Genomic DNA, 26,169 nt, shown 5'->3' with positions numbered 1-26,169 from the left:
TATTTTGAAACAACTTTAATAGTGTTGAACTACAAATAGAATAGAACTGCAAGAGCAAGCAAGTGCGATCTATTTAAAACGAAATGCGAATAAAAATCCAAATCGGTTTCACAATAAAATCTATAAAAATACAACCGGACTTTGTATTTGGAAAAAATTCACACAATTTATAAACAAATATATTTTTAAAATGCAAAAAACTTTCAATTTCAGTATAGTCTTTTTCATTATTGAAATAAAACAAGTGGAATTTCCAGTTTATAGTTCATTAAAGTCGTTAAATAAAAAAAAAACTCAACTCCACTCAACATACCAACATACAATTTATTACTGGGTCCTTTTGCGTTCATCCGTCTGCCCTAGGCTTTATTAAAGATACCTCTATACGGAGCGTAGAGATACAAGATAAAAATAATATAAACTTCATAGAACTATTCAGCGGCGGATCCAGGATTTTTTTCTGGGGGGGGCACAAGGGACGGATTGGGAAAAAAATCACCAATAACAGTTAGAAATAAAGTGAAGTATCATACGACTGACTGACAAACAGCGAATTTTAACGACGCACAGTGCGGTATTTTGGTATAAAACCTAGCCAAAAATATTTTAGCACATTTTCCACATCAAATAGGTACCAAATGACAAAAAAGTTATTCGGAAGGATAAATTTTCATTTTCTTGTTACAGTAAAAGCCACTTAAGTGCTTACCCACTTACCTCCCGATTAGCCGGGAAAAAAAAAAATATGAAAAATCATAAAATGTGCTGCGCTATATTAAAGTTAGTAATCTATTCTTTGTTTTATTTTTTGAATTAAGTTGTTTTTTAATAGTTTTTAAAGATTAAATTTAGAAACAAAAATGTTTACGTTTTTTAATTGATTTTGTATAAAATTTTAGACTGATTAAAAAAAAAAAATTTTTTTGTTCAAAGCATTACCGAAAATATTGTTGGAAATGAAGAAAAAAAAATACTGTTAAAATTTCAGCCCTTAATGTTAACATTTAGCACCGCCGCATCGCAAATTTCTATTTCCCATACGATTTGTATGGGAAAGATTGTGTATTTGTATTTAGAATTTATTTATTATCTTTTTAATCGTTCATCAAAAAGGCTAGATTTAATCATTTTCTTGTATAAAAAAAATTGCATTTATAAAATTTAAAAAAAAACGGACGCGAAACATTAATTAAAATAATTTTTAGTTGAAAAAAATTAATAGTTCGAATTTATTGAAGAAAGCTAATATGATAGTATTAGGGGTTTGAGAGTTATATAAAAGGATCTCTGAAATTAAAACGCAACACAGAATACAAATATTCGAAAATTTTGCCAAATCGAAAAAAAATGAGAAAAAATTACTTTTTATATTTTAAAGTTAAATAACTTCGAAACGCGTTGGTAAATCAAAAAAATTAATAAGAGCTTTTTGTAGAGCGGAAAATTTTATAAAAGAAATTGATTTTTTCAAGCCTTTTGGATGAACCATTAAAAATATAAAAAATTCTAAACACAAATACACAATCTTTCCCATACAAATCGTATGGGAAATAGAAATTTGCGATGCGGCGGTACTAAATGTTAACATTAAGGGCTGAAACTTTTACAGTATTTTTTTTTCGTCATTTCCAACAATATTTTCGGTAATGCTTTGAACAAAAAAATTTTTTTTGAATCAGTCTAATATTTATACCATTATTTCAAATACTAAAGACTTCATTCTAATAAATATACTTTTTCCCGGGAAAATCCGTTTTGTTTTTCTTATTTGCATTAAAATTTTTTTATATCTCAAGAATATTGTGTTCAAATTGTCTATTGGAGCCAAATTGACCAAGTTATGAGAATTTTAATACTTCGCTTACGAACGTTTTAGTCCAGAGTTCAAAACTTTAAATCGTTTTCTCCACAGCTAATGTTTTCAATGCCGGTGTCCCTCATAACTTAAAAACTACTTTACCGAATCTTTTGAAATTTGGAGCACTTTGAGAAGTTTTTTTTTCAAGGGGTCTTTATTTTCGGGGTGCAAACTTGGGCAAACTTCTGAAATGCAATTTTATTCTACATTACCAGCAGTTCAATAATATATAGGTTATGCAATGTTGTGGCGTGTTGCGCCATTTTAAAAACACTAATGTTAAAAAAAAAAAAAACAACGAAAAAAGTGCAAATTTTGTAAGTGTGTACTTCAACCCCTCCGTATGAAAAAATAGAGTTGCATATACAATTAAATTTTTTTTAGAATACCATTCATACCTTGATTGTCGATGTCCATATCAAAGTTTTGCACCAAAATCAATTTGAAGTTAAAAAAAAAAAAAAAAACACTTAGAAAATTCACTTTTTTAAGTCGAAAATAAAATTCGTGTTTCCAACAAATAGTCGTTTATTTATTTGTGAAGTGGAGTTTTTCATGGGAAAGGGATGCAACAAACAATAAAATTCGCCTTTTCAGCCAGAAATAGACAAGAGTTTCACATAAGTTCTTTCTGTTATTATTCATATATTTTAACAACTCTTATAATTTGATTTGCTTTAAGTATGAACCAGTTCTGGGGGGGGCACGTGCCCCCGTGCCCCCCCGCTGGATCCGCCGTTGGAACTATTTATGTTCCCCGATAACCATTAAGAGGCGGATAAATCTTTAATACGGCTGACATATAACACACACGAGTACAACATACAAAAATGTATATGTATGAATACGAATATGTCTTGTACAAAACACAATAAACCAACCAGCAGCCAAGAATAATATGTTGACAGGCGAGTCGAGTCGAGCCGAGCCAAAGCTCTGCTCCCAGCTCGACTACTGTGTAATGTGTCTGTGAATATGATATATCCTTGGCAAACTTTTTATCAATACACAATACACACCGGATATATTCACAAAGGCGAGAGGCGACATCATTAGACTTGTAAATCTCGCGCATGAAGTATTACACTCGTAGAATGGAGATTTTTAACAAAGTCTTTTATATCCTTTTGATGTTGGTGCAGTTCATTTTATTCAACTTTTAAAATGAAAAAAAATATAAAACCAGAATAGGTGGAGTTGTGCGGAAGGTACTCGTATTACGTAGTAGTATATTGACTCTATTTACATCTATTTTATGCTTTAACGGGTTTTGTTTTGTTATAAAACTCGTATACAAAGCATTCTTTTCAGATCACGGTTACTACCAAATGAGATTAAGCTTTGTATATGTTTTAAACACGATTTAAAAACGGTTTTTGAAAATAAATTTGCGTTTTCTTCGGTTTTGGAGGAGATTATTTCTTTCACAAAACGGATTTAAATATGTATTTTCACGTATGAACTTATTTTTAAGCACACAATATTGTTAAAATGAATTTTCTATGATTTGTTGTTCCTTAACTTTTTTTTAATAGTTTTTAATAAACTGAACCTTCCATTTTTATATTTTATAGATTTTCTAAAATGTTATCAGTTTTGATCTTTTTAAGAAGAATACCTACAGACAAAAAGATCTTCAATTATTTAGGATCCATCATAGCGAAGGATCAAAAAATTAATTGAAATATGAATATAAATTTTAGCCTTTAAATAAAAATCTAAATTCCTGCTTCCTTATGCCCCTTTTGGGACCTACTGTAGGCAACAAATGCACAGCATATGGTTTGAAACATTGCATAGGTCTGACTTCTTTTAAAACTTATATATTTCTTATGTGACGGGTCACTGCGGCGTATGCGTAATTTTTTTTTTTTTTAAGAAACACTCAAATCGTATATTTATGGTTATATTTCTTTTTTTAAATTTGTTTTTGTTTAGGCAATTATTGTGCAAAAAGGTTTTCCTTTAATTGGTTACAACCGAAAAATTAAAAAAAAAAAAAGTAAGTGCGAGGTACTAGCTAAACAATTTCTTAAAAGTCATGGGTAAGTTAGGTCGAATGCTTTTCGTATACACTTTTCTTTAGCAATACAAAAAAATTCTGTTAAAGTAAAACAAAAAACTAAAAATAAATTTAGACTAACTTGAGTTTTATTTAACTTTGACAGAAATCATTATATCTTGAAAATTGTTATATTTAAAAAGAAAATTGATAATATAGTGGAGTAAAATTAGATTTATAACTCGGAATCCAGAAAAAGTCGATGAATCTGTAAAACGAGTATAGGGCTGCATTATTAAAAGGTCAAATAAAAAAGTTAAAAAAAAATTTCACCGCTCTCGATTACAACGATTTTTAAGGACCGCTTAAAAAATTGCTGTCTCAGATTTTGCTCAAACTTTGTAGGGATGTTTTCTAGGACTGTAAGGAAGCAAATGAATTTTTTTTTTTAACTTTCTTATTTGACCTTTTAATAATGCAGCCCTATACTCGTTTTACAGATTAATCGACTTTCCCTGGATTCCGAGATATTAACAATTTTATGCTTAATTTTACTCGACTAGTAAAGTTTTCACTAAAGAAAAAAACATACAAGAAATAAATGTTTTTCATATCGAAACAAAAATGAATTTGGTATTAATTGGTCTACTGAGCTGCGTCTCTAAATTGACTTCAAGTATTAAGTACTTCTTATCAATAGAAATTATATTAAAATATTACAAAATTAAACAAACAATTAAAAAGGGAACAAAAACATATGCTGGCAACGACCTTGTTAGTTGCATTACTTACAAAATGGTTTGCAAATATTCCGTAATACTCATAAAATCTGGACTTAGAGACAAAAAATTTTTCTTAAGTTTACCCATTGCCAAAAACTAAGTACCTCAAATTATATTATACCTTGTTTTGGGAAGAAGACATTTTGGCATATTAACGCTACTTGTTTTTCTCAAAAAATGGATCAAACGATTTTGATAAAATCTGAAAATTTGAAAAATCTCTGAAATTATGGAAAATATTTGTGGTAAAGAAGATATTGTATCTTAAGGTGTATTGCAAATTATAGAAATATGTCCTAGGTATTATTGAAATAAAAAATATATTTTTTGAACAATTTTACCACCTATTAAGGGTGATTTAAAAATATTTTTTTTTTCTTTTTTTTGTCGGAACCAAAGTTTCGTTAAGAAGCTAAAATATGTAGGTCCCTGAAAGTATGAGCCATAGGAATAACACTGGACAGTGTTTTTGTTTACTCTTGATTTTTAAAATTAATGAAGGATGAGTTCCAACATGGAAATTGGTTCAAACTTTTTCATTACAAATGGTGAAAAGTTCGAGTTAGAGGAAATTTGACATAGAGGGAGTCAATTGTATGTCAATTTATTCGAATAACGGCAACGCCATATTTCCGTAAGCCGAATGTTTTGAAGAAAACTAAACACGCAAATCTGTTTTAAAACTATTATGAACACCAAACTTAATCGAAATCATTAGAATCATATGCATTCAAAGTAGAAATTTTCATCGAAAAAAATTGAACTAATACTAAAATTTTTCAAAAACAATACCACTTTGTTATTGGAAAAGTCTTTAATAGAAAAAAAGTAGAAATTTATGTAAGTTTCCTTAATAAGTTTGTCTTTGAAAAGTAATTAATTTTATTTTATTTTAATAAAAACAACCCTAGGAAGTTGGTATGACATATTTTAATTCCAAATTGGTAAGGTTCTATCATAAGAACTATTTGAATTTTTTTCTTAAGCTTATTTTATGTTTTTGGACACTATAGACCTGATATAACTAGGTCAGAGGTCACACAGCAATTACATGTGTGGTTGTGAGTGATAGCATGAAATAATTTTTATCTTGAGATAAGTTTTTGTATTGGGTGTATGAGATTTAAAAGACTTTAAGACGCTTTTGAAGATTGCCATAAAACAGTTCAGTAAAAATGTATTTTTTGAAATGACAATTCAACCATTCCGACAAAAATTGTTGCCAATTGTTTCCACCAGTCCACAATATGCATTTAAAGGGAAACCGACGAAGTTATAAATACCAGAGCTATGCGCGCCAAAGCTATGAAAAACTAAAGTTATGAAGATTTATGAATACCAAAGCTATAAAATGTATTTTTTGGGTTGGCAACCATTGAGAGGAACGATATACGGGGTGATTCAGGAATAATTTATTTAAAAAACTAGAGTGTTTAAGTTGGGTGGAGACAAGAAAAAAATCGTATAAGTTACGGGGGATGGGCAATTTTCAAACAAAAAATTACTTAATTTGGAAAAAAAATTATCAAAAATCAACGGTTACACCAACAATAACGTGTTGTGCCTTTTTGTAAAGCCATAAACTTCGTCTTTAATTAGGTTTTTAAATAAAGCTGCTTAATAGACTAGTTTTTTTTAAATTAATTTTCAAAATCAAAATTTTGAAAAAAAAAAATGAAAAAAATATTTCTAACTCTTATTTCTCAAAATAGAGTATGCTTAGGGTGGGGATAAACTGATTACCATGTAAAATAAATTTTATAAATGTAATAAAAATATAAAAAGAAAAATCGAAAATCAATTTTCATTTCAAATCGAATTTCATAGTTTTAAGCATGTTTTCTTACTTGTAATGACCCGGTATTAAACATTTAATCATACATACATACAAAAAAACATTCTTGTAATTAAAATTCATTGCTCGAAACACACAAATATACATATGCAAATATATACCTACATTACATATATACCTTCATATGAAAAAAAAACAACAAAAACATAAAAAAACACATACACACAAAACTCGTAATACTTTTTTTGTCTTAATTTTTGGAGAAAAAAAAGTATACTTACGCACACACACGTAGATTGTGTATGCATATTGGTTTATCTTTTTTCTTGTAATAACAAAAAAAGTTTTTTTCAAAACCATTTATATATAATTGTGTTTATAATTCAAAGTAATATTGTGTTATGTGTTTTTTGAAACTATGTAAAAAAAAAAAATTTTTAAAAGCGACATTTTTGTAGATAGTATATCAAAAGTATTATCATCACATTTTTTTCAAAGCTGTACATAGACTATAGAAAATTTGCATTGGTTTTTTTGAGAATGCAATCTTTTTGGAAACAAAATATAAACAAACAACAACTACTTACCAAACAACTTTCAGGCAGCCCCAAAGATGCCGCTGGCAATCGCATAGATGACTCCCGTCTAATTTTGCGCATTCATCGTGGACGACCATGCAGTACACCGCAACGAACTCCACTTTCAGTCCACTCCATGTCTTCATCATTGAGTATGAATAGCAATTGTGATGATATGCCTCCAGCTCATCTAACTCCCAAAAGAGCGACTTCAATGCGGATCCCCCGACAGCGGCATGAAAAAATATCAGTCAAAGTATCGTTTCCCTCGTCGGAAAACGTTTTAGATTCCTCGTGCAGTTCACCACCGCCATACGCACTGGTTTCATCGGCGCCCTTGCGCAAGTCTTCCATAACAAACGGCCGGCGTGCAAGTTTCAAATCAAGCTTATTCGAAATAGGAGAGACCGAATTCAATCTTGATAGCACCCCAGACCTGAGACATGGCTGTGGAATCGATTCGGCTTCACCATCGCCCAAAGGCAAGAAACGCCCGGGCAAGCGGAGTATGCGTATACAAGTGAAAAAATTCCGAATGGAAACAAAGGCTGCTAAAACACTGGCCATTATAGTCGGAGGTTTCATATTTTGCTGGCTACCATTTTTCACCATGTACTTAATACGGGCCTTTTGTGAACAATGCATTCAGCCGCTCATGTTTTCGATACTCTTTTGGCTGGGATACTGTAATTCGGCCATTAATCCTCTCATTTATGCTCTATTCTCAAATGACTTCCGTATCGCCTTCAAGCGGATACTCTGCCGATGTGTTTGCACGAGAAGTGGTTTCAGAGCATCGGAGAACTTCCAAATGATTGCGGCCCGAACATTGTTGGCTCCGGCCAACTTTCACAAAACAATATCAGGCTGCAATGATGAGAATGAAAGTGATTTTAGCTGACAGCTATTGACATTCGGATCGTTGAAGAGAACCAGCTCATTACCAATAGCAAATGATGAGTTAAATCCAGATATACGTTCAAGTCGTTGATAAGATATTCAAAGAGTATTATTTTTCTGGACAGATTTTTGGAAGTATAATATCAACAAGAACAAAAGACACAAAATGGCAATAATTTATTTTTTAAATTTTATTAAAATAAAAAGATATTTAAATTATATGTATGTAATTTAAAAAACAAAGCATTTAAAAATCAAGATTATTTATAAAAATATATTAGATAAAGTTATTTGTTTAGTTACGTGGTAATTTAAGAAAAAATGTACTTTGTAAATAGTCATCAAATACATGTTGAATACAAATTTGTTATTTTTATACATTTGTTTTGAGTTGGAATAAAACGTTGGTTAGTCCCAGATCAGTAAAGAGCTGAAAGAACTTGGTAAAAGCCGAAAATAAGTAAGTTCAAGTATAATAGATTTTAGGTATGTACAAATCATGGTATAAAAAGAGAAGGTATGATCATTAGAAAAAACTCCGTATCGAGAACTGTCAAAACTTATGGCTACTTAAGGTTTTGACAGCCCAGCCCATTGAAATTGTTGTTGTAAACAAATTTGTCTTGGAAGTTGTTGTTGCTTTTGACTTTGCCAAATGCCAAACGTCAAAACCTTATTACCCCATTTTGTAAGATGGCGGCTCTAATGATCATACATTGTCTTTTTATACCATGTGTACAAATAATAGGTTTAAAAAAAAGGAAGCATATATAAAATCACAAACAATTGGTACCAAAGAAAGTGTGGACTCAATAAAACAAATACCTTTTGCAAACTGAAAACAAAAATAAATAACAAATTGAACATATTGTCACTAAAGGTCAGTAGTAGATTACGGAAATACTCGCATTTTTACACCTCAAGCACGTACTGTTAATAATATACTAGAAGGACAGACTTTTCCGGAAAGAGGGCTAAATTTTCCAAATCTAAGAAGAAGTGTATTGGGGCGCCCACCGCGCCGCCGCGCCGCCGCGATACTACCTATTACTTTTTTTGGAAAAATTAATAGGTTAAATACTTGTACATACGAAAATGGGTCTTTTTAAGTTAAAGATAATTTTTGGGATTCTACCATTGATTTTATAAATACCCCATTTTTAACCTTAAAAGAATGGTAGATTCCAAAAAGTTATATTCAAACTAAAAAAATATAGAAGCTAGTGTTAATACTCTACTTCTGATAAAATTAAAAAAAAAAAAAAAAAAAAATCTTCATAAAATGACGACGGGACACTCCAATCTACATAAATAATAAATGTTTAAAAAAATTTGGTTGATTAACCCAGTAAGCTGTTGATGCGAAACGAAAAATCCTATATACCTAAAAAAATAAATATTTTCCGCCGTTGTCCGTTTCGTTGTCCAAGTGAAAAGCAATGAAAAAAATTTGTTTCACATCAGCATCGTATTGGGCCTAAACATAAAACATCCTTTCGATTTTCTGGATTTTCTTCAAAATTTCCAGTGAAAGAGAAAATTACATAAAGTGTCTAACACTCCGCCAAATTTTTTAGTGAATTAATAACAATCAAATCCAACCATCAATCTAGAAATCTGCTTTTAATGATTAAAAGATTAAAATTAATATTACAAACAATTAGGCTTCTTTTTCCATACCTTTTAAGCAAGAAATGATATCAAAATAAGTAGCTGAAATACAAGTCATAGGAAATTAATATAATAGTATACCGTTTTTCAACCTCGTATATTTGTGGATTTATTTATTTTTGTTATTTCTATTCGTAACCTAACGTTTTAAGATTAAACAACTTTTGACCCCTTAATCATTTTTTATTTGACTTTTTCTTTTGTATTCATTTACATAAACTTACAAAAACCATATTGGTAATTATTTTTTTTTTTTATGTATTTACTTATTTTTATTTATTTTATTTTGAGTGTCAGTGTTTAGCTTAACAATACTTTTCTTCAGTAAATTACGTAGGACTTTTTCGATTTAGTTAAATTAAACGATTTTACGGCCCTTTGTTATTTTGCCTGAGACTTAAATATCCAACCTATAGAGAAACCAAAATATAACCTTTTTAAAACAAAATCTCCTTTTTTGTTTAATTTTTCATCATTTGAAAACGCTCAAAAAAGCCTAAATACTGTTTATTTTAATAGCTTATAGCTACATAATCGAGAACTTCCTCCAAATTATCGTAAGCGCCAAATTTAATTATAAATTATGGCCAGCATATAATTGTATTCTTCCAACATTAAGACCGAAAAAGATATCTTTTTTTGTTTTCATCTAATCAACACTTGTTCAAGAAAATATTCTAATCAAGGCTGTCTTTAATAAGTCTAAAAACAAAAGAATATAAAGATTTTTCTGTAAACAAAAGCATCGTAAGTGCCATTTCGCATTTCGCTTACGATAATTTGGCGGCAAGGGCTCGATATTATTAGTTCTATTGTTCGTATGTTTAAAATTGATGTCTTCAGGCTCAGGGAAAATATATGCATTTAAAATGAAAATATATTTCTATTTTTCCTTAACGTTACATTGCAGGATGCATTTACACTAATAATATTGCTCTATCTTATATTAACTTATTTTTCTATGTAGGCTAAAGATCATAGAAAAACAAGTTAATTTATTCAAAAAGGTCACGAAGAAAAGAATAATAACACGGTGTTACAAAAATGAGGTTTTAAAATATACGCGGGCGGAGACCTATCACGTTTTGTAGAGCTAGTCGCACTGATTACGAAAAGGTATATAAAAAGTCCCTAACACCCCCAAAATCTGGAGTTAGGGGCAAAAAACGGTTTTTTTTTACCTTCATCCATTGAAAAAAATCTAGCTTCGTCAAATTTTTACCCATTTTCGATTTTTTTTACAGTTTCTAATAGGAGATAAATATACCTTTTCAACAATGTATAAAACATGTAACTCGGTTAAACCACCTAGAATTTATAAGCTGTCAAAGTTCAAAAATTCCATTTTTTCGTCATTTAACCAACTTCTACATCAAATTAAAGTATATATTTTCACAACAGCATGCTGTTTTAAAAATATATTCTAAAATAATATTTATTTCCAAATCAAACGAGGTATTTTTTATAAAAATTAGCTTAAAATTGGCTCAGAAAAAAGAATTTTCGATTTTAACCCAGATACAGAAATTCGAACTTTTAGGTATAGAACAAAAATGTTGTTTTGTCACGTAGTAGGATAACTTGGGCGCCAGGATTTGATAACGGGTTTTTGTAGAGGAGCTCAATACAAACATTTTTTTTTCTTTGAGAGGGGGGTCTATCTCCCCCCGTTAAGGTGGGAGGGGCAGTTTTCTAAAAAAAATCATCAAAATAAAAAAAAAATATTAAAAAAGAACGGCAACACTTACAGCAGTAAATGATACCATTTCCGAAAGGCAAAATTGTACATTTAATTCTTATTTTTAAATCAATATATTATAACCAATAGTTTTTGAAATAATCGATTTCAAAGTTAAAAATAGGGGAAACAAAATTTTTTAAAAACTCATTTTATACTATTTTCGTCCGGACTGTGAATTTTAATAAAAAAAAATTACTCACACAGAAAACTGTCTCAATTGATTCCTTATCGAACAGTGAAAACTATATGTTTCTATGTTTTCTAGTTTTTGAGAAAATTGAAAAATAAAAACAAATAACAACAAAAAATATTTTGAAAAAAGAAAAATCTGATAAAATAATTTTTCAATTTTTCCTCTACAAAAACCCGTTATGAAATCCTGGCGCCCAAGTTATCCTACTACGTGCCAAAACAACATTTTTGTTCTATACCTAAAATTTCGAATTTCTGTATCTGGGTTGAAATCGAAATTTTTTTTTTTTTCTAAGCCAATTTTAAACTGATTTTCATAAAAAATACCTCGTTTGATTTGGAAATATATAAATATTATTTTAGAATTTTTTTTTTTAAACAGCATGCTGTTGTGAAAAATATATACTTTAATTTGATGTAGAAGTTGGATAAATGACGAAAAAATGGAATTTCTGAAAAGTCTATTGTGCAAGCTATTCCTAACTTATAGTTCTTTGATTTTTGTTAATGGCAGCCGAACGTCCAAAATGCTTTTCTAGTAATTTAGAATTGACTAGAGGATCACTTTTAACTTTTATTAAATTTTTGCTTAGTATTGTTTTAGGCATTCAATATTATGCAAACTCAGAACAATGCACTGATTTAACAAAACAAACAAATCTGAGTTTGTTTGTCTTGAACCTAGTATCAAGAAAATATCCAACCAATATTATGTATATGTATTTTAAAGGATAAAATTAGTTAACAAACCCTAAACTGTAGTTCAAACATAAATCAATGCAAATCATAACTAAGAGCTTTTTAGATAGAATTGGACTGAATACATATGTAAAAATTCATCATACTAGACTTTATCAGAATTGCGTTTCGCGGGTACATAATAGGAACAAGAGCTCAGTGAACAGATGATATGACACACGTTTAAGACTCTAAAATAATTTAAGCAATCTGTTTTTATTTTTTCGACGTAACTTCAACGTTATAATCATCTAGGAACATTAAGTCTGAGAGATAACAAAAGACGCCTTAGTAGGGATCCGTATATTTCTTACCTAATTATTTTTTAACATTTTCAATACTAAAGCCTTTAGTCTTATTGATTTTGCTTAACTTTAAAAGATATAATGGTTCTAGGTGAATTTCATGAATAAAGTAAAAAACGAGAAGAAAAGAGATATTGAAAATTTGAACAACGAAGTGACTTCATTTTTATACATATATTTTCTAATTTAAAAAATCTCAGATAATATATGTTTAGTTATCTGTAAGCTTTAAAATGAGATGAAGCGTTTTTAAACCTTTAAATTTCTTTATTCTTAATTGAATTGGCAATGGAATGAGTAACTTGACTCCAAGAAAAAAATTTCAAAAAATGCTTCATCATAATAATAAAATTTGTATTTCTAAACAAAACAAAAAAAAAATGTTTCATTGGATACTTAAAGCAAATCTTTATTTCATTCACAGGTTCAAAAGGCATAGGATCACGTTTCGAAGAACAACGCCTCACATTGCGCATCCACCGTGGCCGTGGCTCACATCAACACGATTCAACACACAGCAATGGTAGCACGCAAAGTACAACAACCACTCTTGGAACGCCATCACCTGAGCGTTTATCAAAATATTCAACTCGTCGATCTCATCACCATCATGACAAAATCAAAATCTCCGTATCATATCCTTCCAACGAGAATGTGAACGAACTCTCCCAAAGCAGTGAATCAAGCAATGCTATGTATTCCGTTCATTATACGGCATCAAATGGCCGAGACACCACCGAAACTCAACTCTTTCGCGGCAGCCGAGAAAGCAACTGTTATCTTCAAGTTGGCAAAAGTCTACCCGAAATGTCCCGCCGACAATCGGCCACCAGTGACATATCGGACAGAGGGCGCCAGTGTCCGAATAAAAAAATGGGTCGACGCAATATAAAAGCTCAGGTCAAAAGGTTTCGAATGGAAACAAAGGCAGCCAAGACATTGGCAATCATTGTTGGAATGTTTGTATTTTGCTGGCTACCATTTTTCACCATCTACATTATACGGCCGTTCTGCGAAAATTGCATAGATCCGCTCCTGTTTTCTATACTATTTTGGCTGGGTTATTGTAATTCAGCGGTAAATCCAATGATCTATGCATTATTTTCGAAGGATTTCCGATTTGCTTTCAAGCGGATTATCTGTCGGTGTTTTTGCTCAGGACAAAGTATATCCTTGAAGACAAGTCGTCGAGGATCGGATATGTCGGCGGTAAGGATTAAATGTAGATCGCCGAGTATTACACCGAGTGCAGTGGCGCATTCGTTTGGCGATGAACACGAACATATCCATGAGATGAGCGAGCCCAGATGACGTTCATTCGGCCCCAGTTCTAGCTCGCAGAGCAGTTTTGGGGTCCGAAAATGCAGTTTGAAAGTTCCTGTTTATGAAATATGTCATCCTTTAGTTATGGAATCACCAGGGTACTCCTATTCAGCCAAAGTATAAGCAAAACAAAAAAAAATCTTTATTTTGTTGTATTTGTAAATGTACCTTTATCCTTATTGTAAGTTTAAAAGAAAAACAGATAAAATGTTATTTACGAGTAGAATAGTTATGATAATATTGCATTTTTTTGTAAAAGCGCTTTGATGCAAAAAGAGATAGTATCATTATTTGCATATTTTTGTATTAATAACTTATTCATTGCTTTTATAACAACTTTGTTTTAATATCGAAATACCAGTGTTTACCTTAAAGACTCAATTAACTTCTTCTGAAAATGTTGGTCATGTTTTTAGAGTTTCTTTAAATCAATTTTTAAACATTTTTGTACATTCATTTTATTAACAGAAATGTTAGAATCGGGAATAACATTATTCACATTATTTTTTTTCAAAATCTCTCTCAATGTTTAGATTTGGTTGATGGTAGATTTACCTTTAGGACCTCTGACCAATTTTTCATGTTTCAGTAATGCAACTTCTAACGAATTTGATGGTCTGCCCAACACCATTCAAAGTATTGTTCGTCTCCATCTCCATTCTCGCACTGAAATTGTCATTACGAGCGAATTCAATGCACACAATTCTTTTTGGCTTTGCTCCGGTGTTTTCTAGCCCTATATAAAACCCTAAGACGGGTTTAGGTCTTTGCTGAGTAAATTCACCAAATAACAAGCCAACTTGAATTTTTGACTTTGCTGGTGGGACTAAAAATACTCTAGACTTATTTCCTATCTTTAAGGTCTCACCCTGATAAATACACTAAGTGTTATCGCCTTTAAAAACATCATATCGCTGCGTCATATCTGCAAATTGCTTTTGCCTCAAAAATCCAGTTAAAAAAAAAACCTTGAGAAAACTGTTTGGCAATATGAGAAAACCAACTGAGATGTGCTTAATAATTTCTTCAAAAACTTAAATTGGCCACTATGTTTCCTGGAAAGTTTCTTTAATTCCCTCTGAAAGATCTTATCATAGCTAAATCCGCTGGCCCAAATTGTATCATTTTTATAGTTCTGCGTAAGTTTTTCAATCTGCCCTACTTTCTTGGTGTCTTTCCAAGTGAATGAAAACAGCATTTGTCCAGTCTCCAACTAACATCCTATTGCACTTACTTAAGTCGCTTCTATCCAAGTTTATGAAAACGCTTAATAGGTTAATAAGCTAGAGAAGTAACTTGAGGAACGTAAACTTCGGTAATACGACTTACGGCAGCAGTGGTCCACTAGTCAACTGATTGGGATCTCTTAATAGTTTTGGAGAAAATATTATTGTTGCGAACTTGCTATTCTGAACCGTTTAATGCAAGTCATGTTGAATGGAATTAAGACTGTGCCGCAGGGCTACGTTTTATCTCCAACTCTCTATCTCGATTTTTCTAAATGATCTCGTCTCTGAAACTTCTATTTCCCTAAACGGATTTGCTACTGAAAGAACTCTCAATTTATCATATTCGTTTCCTGATCCATGTCCTAGTTCTTCAAATGGATCAGACAGTGCTGACCATCATTAATGTGGAAACTGACTCCAACGTCACTATCCATGATTGTTACTTGCATCGAGAAAACCCAGGACCCAGCACAGCAGCTCTTGATTCAATGTTTTTATTGTTATTAAATCTTAATATTGTAAAAAAAATTGTGAAACAAAACTGCTGTTAATTAGGGTGGTGCAAACATTTTTTTTTTTCCATTTTTCGAAAAATTTGGATTTTAATGACACTGAAAATTTCTTAATAGTGAATTTTGAGATAATGAGTTCAAATTGAAATTTTTGGTATTAGGGTGGCTCTAAAAAATTTTATCTTCTACAGTGATGCTTGTGAAACTCCAAAAAAAAAGTGAATATTATTTTAACCAAATAATAAAAAAAATTGTCATTAGGGTGGTTAATTATTTTTTTTAATTTATGGAAAAAAATTTTAAAACATGGTTTATGAAATATAATGTAAAATTCAGTATTTTCGCATGAAGAAGTCAGAAAATTATATATATTTACCTACTTTAATTAATTTGTTATAAATTTATAATAGCTATACCAAAAAACGCACTTAAAAAACTTCCTAAACCTTTTTTTTCAAAATGCAAAAAATAACTTTATTCCACTATTAAAAGTAGAGAAAAGTATTACCTACACCCTAAAGTAACACGGTTTACAAATTTTCTGTGTTATTAAAAACAATACTTTCAAATTAAAGACAAAATTGATAATAAATTTTAAAATCTTTTACCCGTGCAAAGAAGGGCTGAGTCAGCTTTGGATAATAAATGTAAAGTTTGAAACAAGAAACAATTACAGACTAAAAACATTCAAGGGATAAATTTTGTTTTTAAATTCTTCGTATCTAGGTTTACAACATACTAATTCAAAACTTTTGTATAAAATTTTCATTTATATCAGTTGAACCACAAACAAAACTCTGAAGTTGGGAAAATTACCTGATAAATTTTAAGTTTTTCATCTTAATTTGTATATTTTTATTAAATCTATTTCACAAATTTATTATTTCATAAAATAGTTATCTCAAAATAAAATTATTATAATCGTGCTTTTTTAATTACGTTACAAATAATTTACCTTCTCATATTTATGTTAAATATATTTTTATAATTACAAAAAATAAATGTAAGTTTAAAAATAAAAACAAAACAAATTAGGGAAATGCAATTTTTATACTTCTTAGTATACGTAAAAAAATTATAAATAATTAAGAATGTTTTTTGCTTTAAATGATTTTGCAAGCCACTGACAAAAAGCAAAGTATTCAAAAAATTTTGTTAATTCATAAAATGCAATTATAAATAAACATAAATTAAATATTATTATTTAAAAACCAAATTGCGCTTCCTTTATTTTTTAAATAATAATATTTTTTAAATAATAATCATAATAATATAACACCGAGTGCCTGGTGCATAGGTACGATAAAAAATATATTTGTAATTTAAATTTACTTTTTACCTAGTCAATATCAATTATAAAAAGAAAATATTTATATTAAGATGTTAAAATATTATTCGTTAAAATAAAAATATATATATATATATTTGACTAATAACTATAGGAAAAGAAAGCGAATAAATAACTTATAAGAAGAATTTGTTGTTTTAAAATTATGCACCTGTACCTAATTTTTTTCCAACGATCGTTGTGAATTAAAAAAAAGGAATTAATTGCAGGTTATGTAAGTATAAATATTTTAAATAATTCAGGAGTTTTTTCCATTTGTTATATGAATCTGACCGATGATAACACTTGGGTACAAAATTAAAATATTTTGACGGATATTTTCAGTAGTTAGTTAGTGGTGATATTGAAACTGTAAGGTATGTCATTTATTTAATTTATTGATATCTAAATAAATAATTTCATTTTCTTTGTAGAGATTGAGCTATAAGTTAATAACACAGAACTTTTTTGGATTTGCTTGCTTTTATTATTTGTCCGTGATGTGCCGTCCAATCTTGCATAAATTAATTTACATACCACAATACCAGAATTAGCGAAATAAAGCAACCACACTCTCCAAAATGACTTTATTTTTTTCCAATTTACATATAGGAACGATACATCAACGGGACCTAGGAAGAATTCTAAATTCAAGAAGTGATTTCAGGCAGTGAGTACCTAAGGGTTGAACCCTTCGCTGGCCATACCGAAGAGAAGGATAAATTCAACGCGTCTTCAAAAATCATTCCTGTGTAACGAAGCCTTAAAATTACTTCAGTTGTTATACTGAAAATCTACTAACAGAAAATTATTCGCTTCTAAGCTGAACACGATAAGCTTCTTTAAATAATATCATTATGTAATATTTTAAATTTTATTCTTCATTTTTCCCAAAGTAAGAAAATACTTTTAAATCTATTCTGAATCGGTTGCAGAGGTTTCTAGTTTTTTTTTTTTTGTTAAGGACAAAAAATTTTGAATTTTCTTCTTACTATTAAATGTTTTGTGTATAAATTGAAAGTAAAACTAAATTCACAAATTCCACAAATTGTTATATACGTATGGGTATTTGCATTGTAACGGGTGTGACCAGTCAAGATAATGTTATCATTTAGCTGATTTCATCATAATGTACATGATTAACTGAAACTTGTTCCTAAGTCTTAAAGATTTAAATGCAGCTCAGATGCTCGATCCCCCTAAAAATTCTGAAACGGCGGTTGCTTGTGTTTGTTTGAATAAGAGCCTTAGCTGACGTTGAGGGTTGGCGTAATTTTTTTTTTCTGATTTTAGTCCAATTCGGAATTCTTGAGATAATTTTTTTAGTATTTTGACGTCGAATTGCATCACCGTTTAATTTTGCAAAATTGCTTATGCAACCTCAAAACTCCGTATTTTATCGTCTTATGTACATTTAATTTTTTTTTTCAAAAATAATATTTCTCTCAAAGATATTGGAAATAGACATTTTTGTAATTCCAAAATGTTATTGGTCAACATAATTAATGGTTGCGCTTCTGATTTATATTAAAAAAGCAGCACATTACGTAAAATTTATATTTCGTATCAAAAAGAATTTGATTGAAAACAAGTTTTTGAAACTTTTAGGTTCAGCATTTCACTTTTTGCCCATTCACTTCACTCATTTTGTGACTCATTTAGATTTTCTGATGGAATTCAATTCACTTTGTTTCTGTTCGTGAATTTGGTACTTTTTCAATGTATCTAACTTAACCTATTTCATTTGATTTGTCTCGCAAAATGTGTCTTCTTATTTTTTCATTTAAATTTAACATTTTTGCCATTAAAATTCCCAATAAAATTGCATCCATGTTCAAAGCAGCAGTAATTTCACTTTAGAAATAAAATAAAAATGAATGACAGTTTCGAAGTTTTCGAAATCGATCGAAATGAAGAAAATGATATTTCATTTCACGTCAAATTGAAAAGTGATTTCAATGCACTTTCGGTCGAATCGAAAGTAGTGAAGTGTATAGCTAAAAAACTATAGACGTAATAGGAATAAATCTCTAAATACTTGAATTCATCACATGACAAAGTTCGAACGAAATAAAGTGTTTTTTTAAGGATGACTCAACTCCTTGTTGTAGCTGTTTTTGTAAAATGTTTGGGACACAAGAATTTGAAAAAAAAAATACTAAATATTTTGAATGTAAAAAGGAGGAGACAGTAGTGCGAAGATGTCGAGAACAGTAAAATGCTACTATACCAGTTTCAGTACCGCAGCACAGCGCTTCACTCTCGATGAAAGATGAATAAAAAAGACAGAAAATTTTACGTATATAGGTTAATTTAACCTCAAAAAATTTTTTGAAAAATTTTCCAGCCCATGTCAAATTTTTGTATTGATGTGTTACTGGGTGTGACACATTTGGTTCAATTTTTGTTCCTGACTTGTGTACTCTTCACTTACCTAAATAAGTATTTAATATCTTCAACACTTTATATATATTTAGTTGCTAATATATGTTTAAAATAACATTTTGTTTAACCTGTCTTTCAACTTCTCAAACTCTAAAGACTAGATGTGACGGGTGTGAAGTTAGAAAATCGGTGACTTTAAGAAGCTATATTGTAGATTTTTCAATGAAAATGCGTGGATATCGTACTCAATATGAAAGGAGATATAATAATGTTTTCAGTAGGCATATATTTCAAGGGAATTAATAAAAAAAATGTGGTTTTATAACAATTCAAAAATGTAACGGGTGTGACATGTTTTTGTAACGGGTGTGGCACTGTAAGAAAAAATTTATTTGGATTTCTTATATTTGTATTTCCATTTTTGGCCTATTGGTGGCTAACTTGCGTGTTGACTACCATTTAAGGAATTTTCTGATGACGTTATATCTTAGAACCATTTGTTTCTTGTATCTTTGAGATTTTAAAAACCGAAAAGCAAAACCAAAAATCTAAAGATTAATTTCTTAAGATTAAAATATTAAATAGAATCCCTGACGAAGAGTGTAAACACAATGGAAACGTCTGTGTAAAGCAAAACAAATAGACCTCAAGCCTACATAGAATTGCATATTTAATTTATAAAAGATATCACGTGTTAAAAAAAATTACCGTTATTTCAAAATTGTACAAATATAGTCCTGTTTAATATCCATATAAATTTCATTTATCTATCTACTAAAATAAAAAAAGATATTAAAAAAAAAATTTTGAAAAGGGTCAAATAATTTGAGGCAAAAAAAAAATTTTTTTCCGTTATTTGCTCAAAAATCTTTTTCGAAATACAATTTTTTCCACATGTATGCACATCAGTAATACATTTAAATTGTTAGTTTGAGATTTGTTGAATGCTTTTAAAAAATTTCCTAAAAATAAAAAAAAAGCCGTATCAGATACCAATTTCTTTTTTTTTACTAACCTTCAATTGGTATAACTCAAATTTCTGTAAAAAAAATTCCTCAATGAATAATAACCACTTTGTAGAAGGTCAAACCTATGTCTTTGTTTTCATAACTTGAAAATTTATCTATCGAACAATAAAAATCAACTATATACGACTTACATTTTAGAAAATAGCATTTTGTTCAATATCGTTTTACCTCTATTTACCCTACTTAATCTACAAATTTCAAAAAATCCCTTCTTATTGCTCATTTACAATTTTTCTATCAATTATATTCTAAGCTGTGCGTTGATTATGAATCAATCATCCAGTTCACTGTCGCTTTTTCGTTTCATCGACTTTCAAATCACAACAATGCTTAAGAAGTTTTCACTTCCAAAATACACTCGAATTGAGAACATCCTAATTTTTTGAAGTCGGTTAAAAAGTGATGTTTTATGAAAATTTAATTGCATTTAACTACTTAACAATTCGTTTCAACAAACTGATTTCTAACAAAAACTTAAACAAACTTCTTTTCTTGTAAACTTTTTAATTCAACTTTGTTTATTAAAACAGCCTAAAACCTTTTTCAATAAATCTAATATTCATTTTGTCGATACCATTTAGAATCATTCATCGTTTTTGAGCTTGTTTTCCTTCACGATAAAATACATCACGTCCTTCTGTATTTTGTATTGGTCTAAAATTGTTCAACAAGGGAACATTTCTTGAATCATACAAATTCCAAAAACGTTTAAGCTGCAATAAAAATATTTTTAAATATCATTAGCAATTCTGTCTTTGATATAATAATAATAAAATAATTTACATATCTACTTTGAATTGGTACAACATCTGGGAAAACAAACCAGGTTACAGCTTCTGAACATGGAGGAGTAGTTAACGAACCTTTAAAAGAAAAGTTTGAAATAGTCTGTTTATTTCAAAAAATATTATCATTTTAAAATAAATATATTTTTACCTTGATAAGTATAAAAATGTCGTGTATTTAATCCACTTAAAATGGAATCCATGGTGATTGAATGATTCAGTGCTTTTCTTGAATTGTACTTAGAAAGCTCAGGAAGGACATCGTATACTTCGTTTAATCCAGTTCTTGGAGTTGGTACAAACTAACCAGATAAATAGTTAATATTACACGCTTCTATGTTGATATCCATAACTCATACCTGCCATTTCTTAAGCATAATACCCAAAACTAAAATTCCCGATGGATCTTTAGAGGCTTCAGTAAGATTAGCAAATTTAACATTTTTATGAACAATATGCAATTCAACATCGTATTTCTTTTTATTGATTTCATGCTCTGAACCTTTGGAGTCTTGTGAACCCCAATGGAAGTGAAAGCTTTGGGCTTCGTAGGTTTCATTCACTCCACCACCGGTTACAGATGGACGATTTCCATCAACTACATTGTTGACATCTACATGAACTGTATATTTTTTTGGTTTTGATTATTTAATTGATTAAAAAGAATTATCGTATTAATTTAAATGTGTGACAATTTGTACCTGTATGACCGTTATTAATTGCTTCAACGGGCATCGTTATGGGAATGTTATACTCATTAAATGATAATCTAGGTAAATTGGTTTCATTGATAGCCTGAAAAAAAAATTATGGAAAAAATTAAATAAGTATTAACAAATTATTCCACATTTTACAACAATTGGTTAGATAGGTAACGATAAAATTATTGCAAACAAACTAAAAAAAAATGTTATGATTTCAAATAGAAAAAATAGTTAAATTTGGTTGGTTTGCGAAATATACACAAGTAGCACAGTATAATAGTATAAATATTTTAGTATGACACATCATGACTGATATTTTTTTTTGTTGTTGTTGAACCTTTTAAAATTTCAAACTCTCAGTTTTTTGAGTTAACAAATATTTTGGTGCCTCCGGGCTTCGGAAAAAAGAAAAGATTTAATCCTTATTTTTTTAATGAATCCAATTTACTTTTAATTTCGGTAGATATCAGGTTGTTTTAAAAAACTGCGTTTTCACATTTAGACTGTATTTTGAAACTTTTTTTTATTTAATAACTGTAGGTACTAATGATATATTATTATTCTAGCTATAAAATTCGAAGCTGTGACCGAAATTGGTTCTTAAATTTTAATTTTAGGCACTCGTTAAATAAATTTGAGATACATATTTATAGAGTCTCTGCCTTAAAACCTGAGTTTTTTACTTAGGTACTTATCTAAAAAATGAAGCATGAAATCCAAACATTTCTTTAATAAATTAACTTAAAGAGCTAAGAGTAGATATCACTTCCATCCTTGGTAAAGAAGAATAAAGCATTGAAAATGTCTTGTAATTCTCCGGGAACGAATTCAATAATTAACGCACTTGAATCACTCATTTTTCAATCGTCAGTAAGACTATCAAAAGAATAAAAAATGTCAATATAAAAAAGAATTTTATTCGTAGAAATAAGCATTAACTGGGGTTTATCTGTCTATTGAAAAATTGGCTTTAATCAAAAAAAAACTCAATAAAAACAAAAATTGAACCAGTGAAGATCAACAAGATGAGAAATACTGAACCCAATCATGTATTAAAAGAATGCCCGGAGGAATAAAGGCGCAGCAAAAAGGAAGTGTGGTTTCCCCTTTTTTCACCATTTTTTTTACGTTGTCCATTTTTAATAAATACATATTTAGTATGACATAGTGCTTTACACAACTGTTGTAATAATGTCTTTAAAAAAACAATAAAATTACAATTTGTTTTGATAATGATTTTGAGAACATTTGAATTGGTCATAATGTGACCTTTATTATTCTGTTTCGGAGATGATTATCTCCTTCATCAGGCCTTTAAGGCAACATATAACTTAATATATTACTAACCTAAATAACAGATATATAAAAATATAGGGAGCGGGTCATAATTCTGCTTGTCAAAATTCTGTGCGACAAAATTCTGTAGGGTCAAAATACTGTAAGACCATAATTCTGTACGTCATTATACTGTAAATACAAAATTCTGTACGTCAAAATACTGTATGAACAAAATACTAACATGCAAAATTCTGTTTTGTAAAATTCTGTACGGCAAAATACTGTATATCAAAATTCTGTAAAAATGCTGTAAAAAAATATCGTTTTGATAATGTACAAAAGTGCGCGCGCACTTTTTTGCTTGAAGCCTACAATAAAAATCGAATTATTCATCTTATGTAATAGACAGGGTTGGGGTCAAAATTCTGCCGGGGTCAAAATTCTGCTTTCAAAATTCTGCTTCACAAAATTCTGCTTTCAAAATTCTGCTTTTCAAAATTCTGTTTTTCAAAATTCTGTTTTTCAAAATTCTGCTTTTCAAAATTCTGTTTTTCAAAATTCTGCAAAAAATTAAAAAAGGGTTTGGAAAATGTTAAAAAGCGCGCGCTTTTTAACATTTTCCAAACCCTTTTTTAATTTTTTGCAAAATTCTGTAAAATCATCTTGTTGATAAATTGTCTGCTTATTTGATTACTTACCTACATAATTTGTCATTCTTTGAATGCATATTAATTTTTGTTTTAATACTAAACATTTCCGAAAATAATTCAAATTTTTTTTAATTTATCAAATAAAGATGAATAATCAAAAATTTGAGTAAGAAAAGGAATATTTTGTATCAAACAACATCGGTTCCAATAAGTTATAGATTTTATTCGAAAGAAAGTCAGTCTATGCATTTTAAAAAATACTTCCGACACTTAAACAAAACAAAATTAGGAAAGTACCAATGTTGAATTACATTAATGAGGTGTATTTTTCTTTAGTCAGCATATATGCTATAAAAAAAAAAAACAGAATTGGCAGAATTTTTTTGTTTAAGTATAATGCTGGCAGAATTTTGAAAAGCAGAATTTTAAAAAGCAGAATTTTGAAAAGCAGAATAGAAAAAAAGCAGAATTTTGAAAAACAGAATTTTCGTTAAAAAAGCAGAATTTTGAAGCCAGAATTTTGACCCGATCCCAATAGACAACGTATCTATTACCTGCAAGAATTTCCACAATAACTTTTTCGGAATAGGAATCAGAAAAACGATATTTTTTAATTATGACAGCAACTAAGCTGGTGTCGAAAAAGTTGTCATAGTACTTTTTATAGGGAATACCTACTTTTGGTCAGTTGTATAGAATTTTTTTTAATTTTTTTTTTAATTTTTTTTAATTCTAAAAAAAATTCAAAAATGGGTTTAGAAAATGTTAAAAAGCGGGCGCTTATATTCCAAAACCTTTTTAAATTTTTTTCAGAATTTGTTAAACAGATTTTTGAAAGTAGAATTTTGACTCCGCCAAAATTTCGACTTCAAAACCTATTACTCAGTGAGTAATATATTTTTTCAGGTTTTAAAAGTAAGTAAGGTGGCATAGTAAAACTTAGTTACACTGAATGAAAAGCTACCATAAAACAACGTGAAATTCGGAATTGCGTTGAAGATGAACATTTTAAAATCAAGATGGAAAAAAAGGTTAATTTTGTGTGGTTTTCTATTTCAAAGCAACATATTTCAAAGCACTTCATCTTTTAAACAAAGACGTTTCAACTTCAATTTATTTTTTTCCCTCAGTTTACTTACATATAAATTTTAAAAGAGGTTAATAGTGAAATATATTGTGTTAATTTCTTGAATTATATAGGAAATTAAAAAAAAAAAGTATACTCACTTGACTGCGAAACAAATCAATTGGAGACTGTCTATTTCCACGGCATGTTTCGTATTCGTTGTTCCATTCACTAGGATTATCATAATTGTAACCTTGTCCAGAAGCACTGGAAACGACTTGAAATAGAACAAAAAGTTTAAATATCTCTGTTAAATATAATTATAACTTTATTTTAAAATAATATAATATTGTGGTTTTACTTGTGGTTCAAAGAACCTATGAGAGATGGAATGGACGTAGAAATGGCCATATAGACGGACGACATAACGAAAACAACTTTTTTTAACTTCTTCATCCTAATTATTTGGTTTAAAAAACTCGAAATTTAATTTTGACACGAAAATAGTACTTGTTTCAATACAAAGTAACGAACAACTGCGACTCGATTGTTACTTTCAAATTGGAAATATTTCTTGGTCCATACCTGCAAGTGACAAAAGGACGATCCTTAGACGACGTATATCCAGACACATCCTTACGATGGATTTTATTTAAAAGTTTAAGGTATTTTTCTTCACAAAACGTTAAAACCGCAGTGAATAATAATATAAAAAAATCTTCGCTTATATTATACCAAAAATAAACTATACACCTTCTCTCAAGCACTTCAATATTTGGATCTATACTCAAATTAACAACAAACAATATTTTAGTTAGTAAATCCCCAGTATATTAGATAAAAATGAACAGATACAAAATTTAAAATTGTTCATAATAATGCTATTTAAAAGTTTTAATTGTTAAAGTAAGTGTATCTAATCAATATTTCGTGCTTAGATGGAGTGTTGTTTAAAAAAAATATATCTAGATATTTGACAATAGTGTATCTGTGTTATAAATTAGTTCATATTTGTATCTATTTAACCTTGAATGCAGCAAATTGAAAGATATAGGGCTAATAATTAATTATTACAATAATTATTTTTAAAGTTCTTAATTGAAAGATATTTTATTATAAAAATAATTAAGATATAAAAAAGATAAATCAATTCAAAGAAAAAGTGAATTGGTATAGGTTTAATTCTATATTTATCTATTATCTAATTTATCTAATAGGCTATTATAATAAACCACTTTCATAGAAACCAATTAACAAATCCTTGGCTTACATTTTGTACTATAGCAGAAACGCCTTTCTCGAGATAATAACAGGTTTCCT

The 26,169-nt window shown here is 29.3% G+C and overlaps 2 protein-coding genes across 3 annotated transcripts in view; one reads left to right on the top strand and one right to left on the bottom strand.

Moving 5' to 3' along the window:
• Window positions 1–16,669, top strand: part of LOC129915457 (octopamine receptor Oamb) — a 166,964-nt gene extending 150,295 nt beyond the window's left edge. Inside the window, exon 6 of one of the 2 annotated variants that reach the window (XM_055995005.1) lies at window positions 12,987–16,669. In XM_055995005.1, the coding sequence (XP_055850980.1) occupies window positions 12,987–13,873 (887 nt within the window). In that variant the 3' untranslated portion in view covers window positions 13,874–16,669. Of the gene's footprint in view, window positions 1–7,038; window positions 8,027–12,986 lie in introns of those variants that run through there. The other variant, XM_055995006.1, reaches the window with a different exon arrangement.
• A 4,244-nt stretch (window positions 16,670–20,913) lies between these two features.
• LOC129915913 (carbonic anhydrase 7-like) lies at window positions 20,914–25,560 on the bottom strand. The gene is made up of 7 exons (XM_055995618.1): window positions 25,435–25,560; window positions 25,011–25,126; window positions 21,853–21,946; window positions 21,511–21,773; window positions 21,303–21,453; window positions 21,150–21,229; window positions 20,914–21,079 (listed from the first exon to the last, which is right to left on the bottom strand). The coding sequence occupies exons 1-7, from the start codon at window positions 25,481–25,483 to the stop codon at window positions 20,954–20,956; spliced, it is 879 nt and encodes a 292-aa protein (XP_055851593.1). The 5' UTR covers window positions 25,484–25,560; the 3' UTR covers window positions 20,914–20,953.
• Window positions 25,561–26,169: the final 609 nt, after the last annotated feature.

The sequence above is a fragment of the Episyrphus balteatus genome, chromosome 3, assembly GCF_945859705.1.
Source record: "Episyrphus balteatus chromosome 3, idEpiBalt1.1, whole genome shotgun sequence".
In the NCBI taxonomy this organism is placed as follows: domain Eukaryota; kingdom Metazoa; phylum Arthropoda; class Insecta; order Diptera; family Syrphidae; genus Episyrphus; species Episyrphus balteatus.
The sequence above is the reverse complement of the archived record's forward strand: the minus strand, read 5'-3'. Positions and strand labels throughout refer to the sequence as shown.